Source organism: Enoplosus armatus, chromosome 6 (assembly GCF_043641665.1).
Source record: "Enoplosus armatus isolate fEnoArm2 chromosome 6, fEnoArm2.hap1, whole genome shotgun sequence".
In the NCBI taxonomy this organism is placed as follows: domain Eukaryota; kingdom Metazoa; phylum Chordata; class Actinopteri; order Centrarchiformes; family Enoplosidae; genus Enoplosus; species Enoplosus armatus.
Genome location: NC_092185.1, coordinates 9,434,181 through 9,452,417, shown reverse-complemented (window position 1 = coordinate 9,452,417; position 18,237 = coordinate 9,434,181). Strand labels below are relative to the sequence as shown.

The window sequence follows — 18,237 nt, the reverse complement described above, 5'->3', positions numbered from 1 at the left end:
CAAATGAATATAGCCCATCCATTTTACTGAACAAGAGGCAGTTCCTGTGCAGTGAGCAGTCCCTTCAGAGCTTTCTGCTCTGAGACTGTGGTGAATGACTGATGTGACAAAGCTATTAGCCGCCACAGTCAGAGAGAACAGTCTCAATCAGCGGACTGCATATTTTCAGTATAGACAAGAGGGAATTAAACTACAAATTGAGGATAAAGGCAAACCAATGTCATCATTATCTACAGATTAAAAAGAATGAGAGCGCACACTCTGTTCCCACTTCACATAAAGAAAAGGTGGCACACGTTCAAAAAACTGATCAGAAGAAATTACAATCCAGACAGAAACATTAACATACAGATTATTGAAAATCTTTCTAACCACCATTTTTACTCCCTGTCTCTCCGTCTCCCGCTCTCTCTCTCTCTCTCTCTCTCTCTCTCTCTCTGGTCATTGAGTGGATCATTAGCTGTCAGGGCCCTTGAAACCATACCCCCAACCCTGAACTCCCATTCCTGCTCGCCTCTAAAATATTCATAAGGACAATTAGGAGTTCCGATAAGGCGAGTACGGAGGGCTGGGGGGCGTGCGGCAGAGAGGGCAGGATGTGCCAGCAGGACGTCTGTTCTGCAACACTCTATACCCAGACCACAGACCTGTCCTCATCAATCTGAGACACAGCAGCCTCACTCTTTGCCCCCAGTCAGGCCAGGCAGCCAGGGGAAGGTGGCACCGTGCCAGCTAACCCCACACCCCTCCCTCCACACCCCCCTACCCCCTATCCCAGCAGGCTTTGCTCTGTCCTCGCCCCTGGGCAGGAGGGGTTGGCCGCACAGCACGCACAGTGGGACGGAGGGGGCACAAGGGCAAGCTTATTGTTGCACGAGCTAACTCACAGAAGCCACTGTGCACGAAAGCAAGGTCTCATTTCACCCATTCAGCCCACAAGGTCATTGAAGAACGCAGAGGGTGGACTAACGGCTTGTGGTTCTAATGATCTTTAACATAACTAGTATCAGTGTTGCTCTGTAACTAGATCAAACCAAATTAGGTCAGCACCATGTCTGACCTATTTCATGTGGTTCATACCACAGTTTATGACAGGTATGTGGTTCAAGCTCAGTATGAGAAGCTATAGATAATTTATTGTTAGATGCCATCCAACTCATTGTTACTGCAGAAAAGTAACAAATCACGGTACTATTACTTGTTTTAATAGCTATGAGTTAATTTGCTTAATATTTCCCCATGAAAAGTATTTAGTTACAGTACATTAGTCTTGTGTTATACGCTGCAATTCTGCTGCATTGATCGCTGCAACAGGAATTTTAAGACATCATAAAAGATGATGCATTAACTTTTGAAGTTGTATTCACCATTGTTGCCTCGTTTGTTTGCACTCTACTGGTAATTGTGTATTACTAGTGTATTACCGACACGAGGGAACATTGATTAGTATTATGCTTATGAAGAAGTTAAAGAAGAAATGAATGTAATGAATGTAACAACCTGTTACATTCCATTATATCAACACTGATCAGCAACAGTCACCACATATAAAAAGTACACTAGATAGTGTTTAATTAGGTTGCACAACCTTAAAATATCAAAAGAAAAAAATTAAATAATTTTTTATTGGACAACACAGAAAATAATCACGTTTAATTTATGTAAAAGTAAATTGTTGGAAAGTTAGTTGGCAAAATATTAACAAAATATTGAGCAGATACTTCACAGCTTTAATCTGTTTTATCTGTTAGTATGAACAACGGCAGACAAACAACATGCCAGACATCTTCAGTTCTGTGGAAGCTGATGCATGAAGAAGAAAAAGTTCACTTTGTCTCCACTCAGAACTAAAAACTTTGAGAGTCACTCTGCTCCACTTGATGTGGAGGCTCAGTTTTGCTCCAAGCTGTGTGTAAAAAAACGATGTGTGTAAGTTGTATACAGTTCGGTCACGCCTGTCTGCAGTCATTTTTTTCATTTTAGAATGACTGGACGTATTTACAGAAAAGTTAAGACATGCTAACTTGCTTTCACGCTAGGTACAAGGAAAGCTATGTCCACATGAACATCAGTTCAAATGCAGCGTCTCTTTAAACTATCTGTGTTGGCAGTTTGTCAAACTTAACAACTGTCGACTAAGCTCTGGTTCCAAGAAACTCTCTGCAGAAGTTTGATATTTCACAAACATCTTCAAATAAGAAAACAGCAACATTGTGAATTGGAATTGCAGAAAAAAAAGATTTCTAATTCAGCTTGAAAAAATAACTCATACATCTTTTTCTCTTTAGTGAATAAACTGTAGTGTTGTTAAGTTCCAGACTGTGAGATAGAGCATGTCTAATTTTAGACCTTAGAGTATTAACTCATTAGTGTCAGAGGAAACTAATGTTTAGAAGAAGGCACCATGGCTTGTGGTCCTTTGTTGATGTGTCTCCTTTCATTATATGCTCTCTAAGACACCCTCGATTTGAAATGAGACATATGCAAGTTGAGAGGGTGGAAAGAAGCTCTGACGTCAATCGAAGTACGACATGTGCTAAAAGCAAAAATCTCTTAGCAGTAACCTGGTAACAAGCACCACACACCGGAGAGCAGAGACATAATAAAATAATAAGATGTAATACGTGATGGGTTTAAAATGCACAGAAAACCTGCATTTGATAATGGAGTTAAGCCATTCCGCAATTCAAAGGAAAACTGTTGTGTAGCTCTACAGGACAAAATCCCATATAAAGAGCAGGGATACTGCTGATTCCGGCAACTTTGATACCAATAATCAAACTACATTTTCACAGTTTGAAAATCAATGGCCGTTCCTCTGCCATCAGGTAAGGACACATTTTATAGAACAGTATGTGATATACTCGCATGAACATTACCACAACTGTTTCATTACACTCAGAAAACTACTAAAGAGGACTGGTGACCCTTTTTCACTAAAAGCCCAGAGGAAAAGGAGTCCTTGTCCTATAAAAAGGGGCACTTTGAAACCCAGCATGTTGCTCACTACAGAACCATTAATACTGCTTCACTCACTGTGGCAAGAGAAGACTTTTCAGACAACTCTCACCAGACCACTCCATAAGCGATATTAATGTTAAGATGCAATGCCGTATGCCAAGAGGAGAGCAATAACAAATCAAATGAACGGGACGATTTACACTAACACGTTCCTAACTTCATAAAAGAGGCTGTAATAAAGTATTACCACATCATATACCGAAAATCAGAGGGAACTGAGAATAGTTTCCAATTAATTTATACATGCAAGCAGTTACATGCATTATTATTATTATGTAAGTAAGTAATGTTTTAAGTTTTATCTTGTTTTAAGATAAATATCTCTCTACTCTGCAAATATGACTCATTTTCACTACACTCACATTTGTGAGTTATTTATTTTTAACTTGTCCTACTGCACTAGTCTGAAAATAGATGCTGGTGCTGTACAGTATGAGCAGCCAGTGTGTTTGTTTTCACTAGCAACACAACTTAACTTTGGAGCTGACCTGGCCTGAATCACAGGCCCGAAGGTTAAAACTGCCCGTTTTCAGGTACACGTAACAGGAAGTAGCTCATCTTCACAACATTTCAGAAACACAAATAAATGGCTCCCCTTGCTGTTACTGTACAATCCTCTCCAGAGACAACAGATGGACTGACACTTATATTTATGTGGCAACATACAGAAGAAACCTTGTCCTAATCACACAGCAGTATCACAGAGAATATATATGCATACATCCATTAATTTAAAAAAAGGTTCTATAACAGTAATCATTCTTAAGGCAATACCATCATACTTAAAATAATCTACAATAATAATCTACAATACTGTGTGACCTACAGTAAAATAAAAATGTAGAAAATCATTTTAATATCACTCCAATAAATCACAGGAGACCAAAAGTGCACTTTTTTTCTGTAATATTAAAAATGGGCTGGCAGAAAATTTCACATATATTGAAAACCCCTGAAAAATCAACATCAACCCAATAAGTCTACGTCAATAGCACTGACATTTGATTTAGCTTAAAAGGGATTTCTCATCACTGCAGCTGTGAGCTCTATGGTGAAATACCAAAAGGAGGAGAGTAATATCATGATGGCATAGCGGGGAGAAAGACTGAAGTAGAAAGATATATTATTATATAATATGATATTAAGTGCAATCAAGACTTGACAATGAAGTCACTAAACCTATAAATTTAATTCATGAAAACTTTTGAATAAACTATATTTGTCCGAAACAGCCTACACCATGAGGCAGACATCATCCACACTGGAGAACAGACCAGCTTTTTGTTTGTTTTGCCACTTTTCACCTCCATTTAAAGTCCAAATGTAATAAAAATCTAACATTTTCAATTTGATATTTGATTGAAATGTAAGAACAATCTGCTCTGAATTCAGATTTTATTGTTACATTTCGACTGCTGCTCGCTCTCTCTGAGCCACTGTAAATAGACCAGCAAATAATAGATAATGATGTGGATAATTATACACAAAGAATGAGCAATTTGACCAGTCAGACAATAAGAAATCATGGATATTTAAAACTAGAACAATGATTTGTCACAAGTGTAATCTACGGCAGATACCAAATGTTAAATTAACTTGCTATTCTACATTTCTAGAAATGGCAGCTCACTAGTTGTTAGAAAAAAGAAGAAATAAAACACTGAGAACACGAGCATGTTTCTCTGAAGACCTGACACCAACCAAAGACTGAGTTAGTTGGCCATTGGCACCAGATTTACAGCCACAGGTCAGAAGTCAAGGGAAGAAGGAAAACTAAACTCAGATGACGTACTTCTCTAAACCTGACAAAAAGACCTTTAAACTGTTATTCTCTAGACAAATACACGGAGCGACAGCTTTGTTTAGACGTTGCCCATGAACATCAACACAAAGTAAGTTGGAAGGAAGTTATGCCGTTGATGTTTCTGTCGACAGTGACGTCAGGTCCTTCAGAATAAACAGACGTCAAAAATAGCGTTAAAAGCACACAACAACCACAGAGACAAAAAAATACTGTCTCTGTGCACATGGAACCAAGACAAAAAGTCCTTAGAAATACATGAAACCAACTTTCACTGGTCTCATATATAATTAGTACAACAACCACAACACGAGTGAATTCCTATACTTATCCAGCCAATACTGTGGACATCCACTCATTTGATATAATACATCTTCTGTAATGGTTAGCACAAACATAATACTGTATCAACCCTATTTCCTTTTTTTAAAACCATAAGTTAAAATTTACACTTTCTACAACACTTACTACTGTATTCTGTGAGGCAGAAAATATATATTTATTTTTGTATATATATATATATTTTTTTTTTTTAAATATTAGTTTGACATAAATGAGTATATAAGTTACAGAATACATTTAACATTTAACATGTGGTGCACAGATGCGTTAAGGCAGAGAAGTTTTTTTTGTGAATGTTGGCGTGTGTTCTTCTGTCTAATTTTGGAGTCATTGGCAGGCTTGCTGGCATGAAACTGGAGATTTAACTTGTATTTAGTTTGTTGTTTGGAGTTGACTGAATAATTTATTACCTTGTTGTTGAAGAGCTAGGTAAGAAATATATATATAAATTAAACCCACAGTGACAGTAGTTTAGTGTGGTGGATTATATTATCATCTGAGAAAAATATCAAACTCACAGTTGAGTAGCTACAAAAGAGCATATGTTATTACATGATATAATATATTAAGATAATGTTGGTAAGCCATGAGGTGTAAACAAGCAAAATCATAATAGTTTAAAGTGATATTAGAAACTACATGCTAAAATGTGGTAGTAGTACTGTATGTTCAGCTCATTGTAGGTTACTTAACTGTACCACATATGTTCTAAGTCCAGACGGAGATATGGTAGGGATATTATAATAGTAATATTATACAGGTCTTAAAATGATAAACTGTGAACTAGTATTGATTCAGTAGGCATATTTTGGCCATTTCTATACTGTGTTTATGAATAATACTACTGATTATATTCCTCAGAGGACAAACAAAACAAAGCTCCACCCCTCGACAATAACGTAATGGGAAATAGGAAATGGGCTTATACATGCAAAAGCACTGCAACCAACCAGTTCAACCCATCAGCCATCTCAAATGTCACATGTTTTAGCAGATAATACAATTGTAACTCTGGTCAACTTATAATCAAATCACCAAGTTAAACATTTTCTCATTAATCCTTCATGTTTACAGTTTGTATTTGAATTAGTCTTTCATGGGATAGTCCATCTGACAACAGTAGATTGTTCTAAACTGCATAATATCAGCTTCATGTGTCTTTGTTCAAAAATGTAGTGAATGTAGTGAGTTTTTACTGGTTAATTCAACACCTGAATCAGTTTTGATAAATATCTCTTGCACTACTTACATACTATAATTATTCTACAAAAGACTTGTCCATTTTTCTATCAATTTATGTGTTTGTATTCATTTGTGTTTCTCCTTATTATTATTATATGAACAATTGTTAGAGATGAAAAGTTTTACACTAAATATGCAAATACTCTATTGCCTTCATAGCTACACTAGTTATAATATAGCTACTGTAATATTCTCCATTGCATAATAGACCACAGCAGTAGTGACAGTTTCCCTGTGTGCCAGCCAGAGCCTCATTTGACCGCCCTGTTATGTTTTTGTTTCACAATTATAAATACACACTCGGGACAATCTGCCTCTGCTACTCAGAGCAGTCTCAGCAGTGTGCTTTGATATTCAAGGATTTGTGCTTACTGTTAAAACAAACACAAACAAGCTGCGCGCCACAATATACTCGACAGACTTCAGACTTGAAAGAGTTCTGATCTACTAAATATTTGCATGGCTGAAGCTCATTTCTCACAAGAATATTTGATCAGGAAATCTTCTGATGGAGAATCAGACGCAGATTTAAAATGCAAATCGTGTTTTTGTTCCTGTAAAAGTTGATCACAATGGGAATGCCAACACAAAAAACAAGTAAAAAAAAAAGTCATGATTACACATTCAGAACCACATAACCTGTTAAAAACACAACTGTGTTAACCAGTTAGTTGCAGTAATTTATATATATTTCTCTGTTTAATCTGAGGAACATCACCTGCTGACCCCTAACCTGCCCTTTCAGGTGCCAACATGGAAATACTCAAAAAAAGTTAAGAACTGTTCAAAGTTAAAATGACCACTTTTCCAATTATACTTATCACTGTCTATTTTTAAGAAATGTGTGTTAAAGTGAGAGCCCTCTTTTGAGTAAAATAAAATTCCATTATTCTTTTAGTCTAATCAAATAAAGAATCTGATTTATTGAGTGAAGGTTTTGGACATTTCTCTGTTCATTATTTTTTTCTCATGCTCTTTCATCTCTCTTCCCACCCCCCTTCCCTCACCACCCGTTCCCCAGCCTCCATTTCCAGTGAGCCACCAGCAGGAGGATAATTGATCAATCATGCTAATTGAAGAGTCTGGACAGCTAGCCCACCATAGCAGATGTGCCAATTTGCATTCATTAAGATCGAAATGAGTCTTAATCACTGCTCAGCCTTTGATTGACAACATAAACACCCCCTGTCTGAAACTCCTGGTGCCCATTCAGCCCAAAGCACTGTAAGGGATTCATTCCATAACTGGTAATAAAATGTATTCTTCTTTGAGCTGTAAGTCGCTAAAAATGCACTTATGAAGCACAGCAGCTTAATGCATTGATTGTCTCCATCTGTAAAAAATAATAAAATACAGAATAAGGGACATGATGACAAACTGAACACTTAGTAGTGATGATTGTGTACACAGCTTTTGTTACTGTAAAATCTGCAAAGGGCAGTTGCGAAATTCACAAACAAAAGAGGAAAAAAACAGACCTGATTCAGATGAAAACACTGGGCTTGACATTCAGTAATGGTCAAAATTTACATATCTTATTGAATGATTAATACAGCTCCGCTTATACCAACAGCTGATAGGGATCAGGAAATAAAACCTAATGGAAATTACCCGATAATTTTATGCTCATTTCCTCTCACTGTAGTGGTCTTGTGAAAGGGGGCGTTCCTTCATAAATATAGAAGGAATTGTCTGTTTCTCCCCGACTCGCATTAACAATGGCAACCCCTCTTTATTATGAGGAAGATAAGATGAATTTCCCTATGAATGATCGTGGGTTGTTTACTCTCACAAATCATCAGGGTAAAAGCAGCAGTGAAAAGTCAAGGCTTTGCATATTGTGCAGTCCAGTTATTTACAATTACAAGGCATTGGTATTTGACTAAATCTGCATTCTCAAATTGAGTTAAAGCCGATTCACAACCCTGACTTTATAAGATTATAAGTGTTGACTTAATGGCGATTCCGCATGCCTGCAAATCTGATTAATCCTAATCGACCCCCTATACATTAACTGTATTGAATTGCGAGGACAGATAAATGCCAAATGACGCCTGTGAAGTTACTATCTGATTTCAAGGTTTCTCCTGGAGACACAGTGATCTTTCTGTGTGCCGGAGAACGGTGTGAGGTTATAGAGGAGCATGAGCAAAATCTCATTAGCTCCACTAGCGGAGAGGGGAGGAAGAGTAAATATTATTAGATTAATCTAATGACTAACGGCAGCATTTTCATTTGTGGTATAAACAGAATTCAATGTGAAACACAATGGAAACAACACCATAAAACCTTCAGCCATGAATACTCTGCTCGGTTCACAATAACACAACAATATTAAATGTCACATGTATTATGCGTGTTCTGCTTTGCAAAAGAATAAAGAGCAAATGTGAACCTCAAAAGACAAAAGTTTTTGTGGGAACCATTTTACCTTCCGTTGTTATTACAGATTTAGCTTTTTTGTGGTTCTTTACAATACGATTTTGAGAAAACAGTAATTATGAATATCTAAAAAACAGTCCACCTAAATACTGTTTAGAAACATTTAAAAATGAAGGAGGGTTTGTGTGACACACACAGGTAAGGGGAAAAAAAAGAGAGATTTCATACAACAGTTCACCTGTCGCCTGGAGTGTTGGTAAGGTTAGGACCATCAACACATGCTGACGAGCACAAACACACACACCAACACACACATAGAGGAAAAATCTGAGCCTACTGCTCTGCTTTGGACTGCGAGCCAAGTTTGAGACAAAGTCCATAGCCCTCCACTGGGTTATCAAACTGTGGCCCAGGCATGCATCCATCTGTGGAAAACATGGAGACTGTTCTCCCACACTGCACAGCTCAGCCTTTATCTACAGATGGTACTACTGAGCAGGAATGTGACCTTTGATTTAGTTTTTCACACGGAACGAGCTTCCCAATGAAAAGTGGGAGAGGGTTTTTTTCTTGGCCTCCCAAACCGGACAAATGAGCACATGATTGTTTGCGTGGCAAAGATTGGTTTAACACAATTTAAAAACGTAGATAAGTGTCCAATGTAAGTGTCCTCATGTGAGGCCCATTTCGCTAGATAAATGGGGGAAGTGTGGATTCCTCCCATCAATACAAATGCATCAGCCTCCTCCATGTACACGTACAAGGATTTGTACTGAAAAAAGGCTTCACCGAAAGAGGTAGTCGGGAAAACAGCTCAGATTAGGACTCGTCTTAAAAACATGGCCAAATCATTTCTTTCGTAGGTTATCAACCACCTCAGATGCCGGCTCTCTGGCTAAGGGAATAGTGGGGTTGTGTGGTGATGCTGTGAAGTGGACTGGGTGGGTTACTTCTGCTCTGCTTCTTCATTTCTGAACCTTGTACCATGTAGCCAGCAGGCAGAGCGGGATTTGTGCATATCTGCAAAGATGCTGGCCGAGTGAGCGGGGACAACAGTGGCTTGTTCTCTCGCCTTTTGTGCAGTGGGGGCAGCTTCCTTGAGAGCAGCCAGAAGGGCTAAGTGGGAAAACAGCATGGGAGCACTGGCGCTACATTATGCACAATGTACATTCCAATTACACCATGCTGTCAACATAAACATGCATAGGTAGACCACAGACATGTGATATACTGTATGTGATATAACAGCCTGAGGGGAATGACCCCGTAATGATGCTGGGTGTAGGATGTTGTTGCGTTTGCTTGTTTAAAATTAAGACAGCTTCCAGAGTCACAGAAAAAAACAAATTTGTGGTCACCGTTATGTAAGTAAGGAATGCATCCATGTATTTTTTATGCAGGTGAGCCCCTGCTCTGCTCTGAGGGCCCCTGATGGAGGAGTGACTGCATGGGTCTGCTGGATGCCAGAGCACTCTTCTGCAGCTCTGCCAAGCAGGTAATTCACAAGCAGCAGCAGCATGAATAAAAGATAATGGGCCACAGCTGACTCCTTTATGCTGCATGTAATTTCACTAATTCCTCCAAGTGAAAGTCTTTTCCAAAGCTAGGATTCTTGAAATGTTCCAATCTCACCCATCTTAAACCCTTAATGTCTCTTAATTGGGCAGCAGTAAAAAAAAAAAAATGCTGTATGTTTTGGTGAGCAGGTGGTAGCAAAAACACAGTATTGTGATGTAGCACTCAGCATTGTCTAGCAAAAAATATCTTGGTGCAGAAGAAGGTCGTCTAAGTGTATTTCAAATAATAGCTATAAAAATGAACTGGCAACTTTATACCAGTAGTGTCATGAGTTTATCAAAAGGCATTAACATACATTGTATGTGCTTTCATTTAGTCGGAATGAAGATACCAGCCTCTTAAAGCAGATCTTGAATGAGCTGAGAAACCACACGTGTGCCAGTGAAAGATGTTTGGAACAGGATGTATCCCTAATCATTCTCATTTACTTTGGCTTTTACACTTTTGGCTGACAGTTCTGTATGCTGGCATAACAAGTGGCTTACTCTTCCGCTAGTTGCCGGGCATGCAGGAGCTGCCAGGAAGCCCAAGTGCTTGTTGAGTTTTATAGAGCAGTATGGAACATACTAAACGCTGTATTTTCACTGCAACAATAGCCAAGCTGATGGTCTGTGATGAGGAGCAGCCAGAGAACTTGAGCCCTACAGGTACAATATCTATGGGAAACAGTGTCGGCAGTGGTGGTCATCAGCTACTGTGTGCATGTGTGTGCAAAGATAGGTTTTCCACATCAGTTGATGGCCACAAGAGAAACTGAACTTATCAGAGAGTGCAGACCTCCTGCGCCCTATCTGAATAGTGACTAGAAGGAAACTGTTACTTGTTCCTCACGCTTGTGTGTCTAAAACAAAACGTATTTACACAGCTTTTAAGCCTACAGTTGTCACAAAGTAAATATATTTAATAGGTTGAATCCAGTACTAAAATAATTAATTTAGCCAAAATCTGATAAATCTGAATATAAGTTTTGTATAACAAATCATACAGAAGAGAAAATACTTGATCACAGTGAGGGGAAAAAGCATGCTGTGAAGGAAGTTTTCCCTCACAAAGTAAGAACTCAGGCGACACTCACTCACCTCTACAATGTCAGAGTTGGTTCTGCTCTCGTGGGGCTCGTTGTACTCTGTGTATTTCAGCAACACTTTGTCCATGTCCGTGCTGGCATACTGGAACAGTTTGTTAGAGCTGTTGAAAATGATGAGGGCTATCTCGCAGTCACATAGTACGCTCAGCTCATAGGCCTTTTTCATCAGGCCGAACTTCCTCTTTGTGAAGGTAACCTGAGGAGCACACAGAAAACAAAACCATCCATTACAGAGGGAAACGGTTCCTCTAAATTAAAAAGATCAAAGTCAAGAGAACAAAATAGAAATTGGTACATCTACATGCAATTTGCACAAGTGTAAATGTTTATTTAGCAATTTAGCAGGAGTTTATTTATCCAACTGCATGTTTATTGTACGATTCTCAGTGGTGGAACAAGAATTCACATCTTTTTACTTTACTTAAGTAAAAGTGGCAAGTACTATCAGCAAAAATTATAAATGTATCACAAGTAAAAATACTCATTAAGCAACATGTTATTATTTATTATATCATTGGATTTTATTGTCGTGTTTATGTGTAAGCAGCATTTAAAAGTTGTAGTTGGTCGAGGCGGAGCTAATTCGAACTATTTTACATACTGTCAGCTATAGCTTGTAACTGATTATATGTTTTGTGCGTAAAATATTGATCTCCAATGTAACTATAATACCTGTCAGATAAATATAGTGACACTTGACTCTGAAATCTAGCGTAGATGTAAGTAAAAAGTAGCATAAAATGGAGTACAGGTACCTAAAGTTCAGTAATGGAGTAAATGTACTTCCACTTCTGACAATTGTGGTTGCAACTTACTCTAAATAACACTGAAGAGCTGCTTTACACATTTGTATAAAATCTCACAGTAAAAGAATTTTAACAGCTATGCAACTGAAAAACAAATACTCTCAACTGGAGTTTACACTGTAGGCTGAGCCATGAAAATAACAGCATTAATAGTCTCATTACATCACAACAATGTTACTGTAACCAAGGTGACAGAAACAAGATCATTGCTCCTTTAGGAATGATTGCAATGACATAGTGCATGTCTGAAATGTCTAGTTATCAGGACAGAGGTCAGGGTTAGAGGTACGAGTCAGCGAGCTGAGTCAGAGCTTTGGCAACAACAGGGGTCCATACATTACTGTAGCCCCTGACTCCATATACGGAAAGCTATCTCTGTAGTGCAGCATAAGCCTTGTAACATGAGCCCTCAGGTGGGACTTCGGGTCATACATCACTCCAATGGTAACGCAACCCTCTCTGCAAAGTGACTTTATGTCCTGTATCTCTGCAGCTCTGTCTCTGTGGTTGCCTCAGACCCATACACACATGTCATTATGTTGCACCACCTCTTTACAGTATGCTACAGTCATTTCTCAAGCTCAAAACATCACTCACAAGGAGGGAGGACAGAAATGCAGCTGTTTTCTCCTTTTGGCTTTGTAATGGTTGTTTGTAGAAAATAGTTTTAAAATGCGTATATTTTAAATCATGGCTCCGGATTTGTGTTTTTCTTTAGTGCGTGAGTCTTGTCAAGTGTGTATTACACAACGTGTGCTAGTAAAAGCTGTGCTTAGAGCCACAGAGGAGTGCATGTGTCTGTATTCACCATCAGTTTCACTGACCTACTAAGAGAGGAGTTGAGCAGATGAGCTGGCTTTGTTCAACTTTAATTGGTCACAGCTTGCGGCTATACCCTCATTTTAACTGGTATAATGCAGTATAATCCTATGTGTTGCATAGTGTCTATGTAACCGTTGAGGCAGTGGGGTCACTCTCAACTGTGATAAATGAATTTCAAATCTTCCACACTGCAGGTAATTACACAGGACCATTATTCCCGCTCTCGACATGGAGGAGCCTGCCCTCGTGTCATTTTCTATTCAATGCACTGATGTTAGTCGAGCTCTTATGACAAACCAAATTTCAAAATGACATTTCTTGAAATGACAAGGTTTAAACACAGGTGAAGCTAAATCAAATGACATGTTTCATATCGCAGACACATAAATCCTTTGACTGGTGGAGCCGAAAAAGCATTGTGTGTTATTCTGATGATTTTTTCAAGGTGGATCACTGTATGGAGGCAGACAAGGGGACCAGTCTCAGGTCAGTTAGAGTTACCCACTTAGAGCACCTGCAGTTCTAACCAGCAGATACTAGTCCCCTTTGGCTAAACACCAGGGCTGCCCACTTGCTCATTTGCCTGCTTGCATATTTGTTTGTTTGCCTAACCAACTGGAAAGCAGGGGCTGTCGTGTGGGAAAATGATTAACAAATTGTATGCTCTTTAGCAGATGAATGTTGCTGTTAAGCCATGGAGATGTCACCTTTCAGCAGGAAGCCCAGGATGAGACGCTGAGCGAGGACTTTGTTCCACCTGGATGCATGGCAGAGTGCTGAGTGCAGGGCTGCTGACCCAGGCACCACTTCATTTCAACCTCAGCAGCAGCACTGAGACTTGGTCCTTGCCCCAGCCCGGGACACAGTACTTTTTACAAAAGCCAGCTGCTGCTCACACTACCATTAAAGGTGACGACCACATTACTCTTCTGTACTTACGCAGTTACCTTTAATAAGTAAAAAAAGGGGCTGTTTTGTTTTTTGCCCTGTTTTTCTGTTTTTGTTTGAGTATATAAGAAGTCCCGCTTAATTTGATAAGTCATGACACAAAACAGCTTGGAGCATAAAGACCAACATATACAAACGTAACCTCCATCCGCCCCCATTTTCTCTGGGGTGACTGGTGAGACAGTGGAAAACCACAGACATCCTTGAGGTCAAGTGGGAGGTTCACTGGCGGAGCTTTCCTATGGTTCACCAAGTCAAAGACACCCACAAAGACAGTCAATGTGGTTTAAAAAACTTGTGTCGCGCCTATTGTAAGATGTGGTACACATGTAGTTTAGCTCCCTGACTAATTCATGTAATTCACAATGACAGGATTAGCCTCAGTATTGCAAAGCGGTGTTGTACCACTGCACCAGTGCATCTTACAGCTGTTCTGAGAAATCAGAACATGTCAGAGCAAAATGGGAAGGGAGGCCACATTTAAACTTCCAATAAACTGGAGTGATTCCAACTTTCTCTGCTTTTGATAAGGTCATTATAACAGCTCACACAATACCAGACAGATCAGTGACTACACAAGCATTTCATTTAGACTGGGCCAGGCTGAAAACCCTGACCTTTTAAGAAGCTCTCACAATGTCAAGACAAGGTGGTAATTCTGCTCTCAATTCACACTTTTTCCAAATTTCCAACTTCTTCCCGAGTGCACAGCCACCATTAACTGTTTTTACTGAGCTGTAATTGAGCTTGGTAATTCAGTTCCTATATTTATATTCTCTTTACTTTCCGCATGAGTTTTACATGTTTTACGTGCAAGCTAACAAGGCTCTAAAAAAGTATTTTAAGCTGCACTATGCAAGATGTTTCTGTAAAAATCCACCAATGATATCAGTCAAAATCACAGTGTGTGCTGCAGCAGAGAAAAGTGTGCCATCTTCCCCAAAGAGATAGAAGAGGTAGATTCACCCTATTTGCCTAAATACAATTCTGGAGTGGTTATTGATGTGAATCTTCATTCACAGGAACTGACTAAATGAATCTCGAGGGGAAATTACAATTCTGATAATCAGCAAAAGGCAAATTTGCCATTTCAAGAAACTGGGCTCACTAGTGGCTTTTTTTTAAATGAAATAATCATAAACTTTCTTTTACATGATAACAGGGTGTACCAAATACAACTTCTATGTGTCAAAGGGTGTGTTCTGAGACAAATGCATATAAATTGTGCTTTTACTCCCATATTCCCAGACCCTGGCACAGAAAACTGCATAGTATATAATAACATATGCTACAACAAACCCAGACACACACATCCACACAAGAGTTGATGTGTCAATCATAAGGTCTATCAATGTCTGTCCTTAGGCAGAGGTGCCAAGATGACAAACAAGACATCTGGGACTCAGAGTGCAGCTGTGACTGGGGCATGGCAGGAGATGCCTGAGTCACTAACACCTTCGGAGGGGTGAGGAGCTAGGGGCCTTATTAGAACCTCATGTCACCTCTGACGGCCCCCATGGCAGACATGAGAGCGGGCTTGAGAGTCAGAGAGGTCTGGCACCAGCTGGCAGAGTGACCCAGGCCCTGTGGCTGCTGCCCTGGCTACGCAGTGCAAGAGTGTGCGGGCCTGGGAGACAGGCCAGGGCCACCGCGACTGTCTGCCTGGATCAGCTCTCGCTGGGAGAGAGGACAGCCCCAGGATCCCCATGTGGACAACTGAGGGCGCAAAGGCCTCGTCCACTGGGTGGGATTGACCTTGAAACCTACAGTAGCCGTGACTGATCCTGTTTAGTGGAGGGATGACATGCTAGCTAACAAAACGTAAGTAGGTTTCCTAGAAATATCTCTAATCAATAATGACAATAATCTAGTTTAAGGACAATTGGCTTGTTCAATTTATTGAAAACTGTAATTGTCATAAGAGACAGTGTGCTATGTTGATAAGATTGTAAATAATTCTGCATCATCGAAAAGTGAGCATTTTAGTGATGCATTACAAGGTACACCCTTTCTGTAACACTTTGCTGCTTCAGTGCACTTTTGTGGAAACTACATATCATCTTTGACAATGATAATATATGCACTGGCTGTCACATTTAACAGTGTTCCTCTGTTCGGTCCATGACCTATCAACAACTCTGTACCTGTCAAAAAAGTAATGACGACCGCTCAGAACTTCAGGAATGGGTGAAAAATGGGAGGTGTGTGCTGTGTATGCTCCCTGGAGAGAAAGTGAGAGAGAGGGAGAGAGCTGCTCTGTGCCTACAGGCATCTGATGTGCCAAAGCAAAATCCAAAATGAGCCACAGCAAGGGCAGGCAACCCTCCACCCAGCAGCAAAATCATCAAACTTTTAATGACTTGGGCAATTACCCCCAGTGAGCCAGCTTAATGGCATTCAGAGGACGTCACTAGACACTGCTCACTAGGCTACACCAACCTGCTCCCTACACTAACTTACAAGACTAATGTGTACCCTCCTCCACCGTCAATCTCCCTGTAGGTCCACCATGACAGCTGCTCTGAGAAGTAGGTGAAAGACCCTAAAATGCTCATTGAGTACCACTGGCTCTGCTGTTGTTATTTTGTGAGGTTCATGAGCTCCAAACCTGTCACGTCAAACAGATACTCCTCTCTTTTTTGAAGGCCACATTTCACTGCTCCATATGATTCCACAGTAAGGCACTGTATGTGTGGGTAGAGAGAATGTTAGATGATAGTGTATAATAAATGTGTGTGTATCTGTCTGTGACTCAAAAGGTAATAATTGCTGTGAATACTGAAAATGAGAAGAATCAGCCAAGGCGGTGCTGTTGTCTGGTTGTTATCTTGCATTCATTTGCAATCAGCATGTCAGTCTGGCTGATGACTGTGCCGCTGTGTTGTAGGACAATCACTTATGCAGGGCATGGCTCAGGAACTGGCTGTTCACATTCCTACAGTATGCATGACAGGACCTCTGCTGCCTTCATGTCTCATTCTGTACACCTCTGCAGAGAAAGCTGCACAAAACGGTCTGTACAATATTTTAATTGTTATCTCATCTCACTGGTCATTTTGGCACAATACACTTCATTACTCTGAATTATGAAGATGTGCTGTCATTATACACTGTAGGTAATGACTTGAAGAAAAAAAAAATGTCAATGAAAAAGTTCACAGCCTGTCTCAACTCTGCACTCACAATCCCTGATAGATGGTGCAATTACAGACCTTCTCAGCCTTTGCCACACTCTGTGTTATAAATCCAGAAAGGTTAACAGCCCTCCTAAAGCTCTTGCAGTGATAATGCAAGAGAGCCCCCGTTGTCCCCACACAACATCCTGTATAGCAATACTATCTAATTAGCCCACTTAAGGACTTGTTTCATTTTAATGCTGTGAGTATGGATAGCTAGCAGCAGAGGGGCGTAGATAAAGATTCAAATTGTCTCCCGACAATGGGGACCATATGCTAATGGCTATTCCCCCTTGGTTAGGAGCACGCCCCAGGGAGATGGCACTGTGCGCTTCGCGGCCCACAGGAAAAAAAAGAGAGAAAGACACACACGCATACATCACTTTATACCAAAGCTTTATTTTAGCGCGCCAGCCTATTGTCACAGCAGATTCTCTGCTGAGCCAGCTAAAACCAACTAAATGCAAGCTGAAAAGCCTGCGTTCTGCTGATAAACTTTCTCACAAATTATACAGTGAGACATTTCAAATCTGATGCGAACACTTGACGTTGGGAGACACATCAACAATAAGAAACTTCTCGCAGCAAAATGTCTTCCCTCACTCCCTTCACATATGTGGTATAAAGAATGGATCATCTGAAGGGTTACTTGCTCACCTAGCGAACAGTTGACAACCTGTTTTCATGTAATTTCCTCTCTTTCTTTTTTTCCTTGATGTCACAGGTCATTGCATACAGTGTAGATAGGAGCAACAAGCCAGGGGTGATTCCTCCCCTGGCCTCCTGTTTGGATACCACCCAGAGCCAGGTGTTATACTGATAATTGGCCCACAGCGCGGATTTTTGTTTCGCACTTGGCTGAACTGCTAGCCTCACACTAACAGACAGAGACACGGTCAGAGTACCAATTGGCTAGTACCGTATCATGTTAATACCCTCAGGAGAGGAAGCACTACTGTGCCTCCATTATATTTCTCTGTGCACAGCAAAAAGTTGTTCCACCTGTGAAGGAATGCAAATTATATATTTGAG

At 40.0% G+C, this 18,237-nt stretch overlaps 1 protein-coding gene across 3 annotated transcripts in view; it reads right to left on the bottom strand.

Annotated features, from left to right (window-relative positions):
* The window catches only part of mef2aa (myocyte enhancer factor 2aa), a 55,279-nt gene that overhangs the window by 18,825 nt on the left and 18,217 nt on the right, over positions 1-18,237 (bottom strand). For all 3 annotated transcript variants that reach the window (XM_070906662.1, XM_070906663.1, XM_070906664.1), the window contains exon 3: positions 11,446-11,649. In XM_070906662.1, the coding sequence (XP_070762763.1) occupies positions 11,446-11,649 (204 nt within the window). The remainder of the gene's footprint in view (positions 1-11,445; positions 11,650-18,237) is intronic.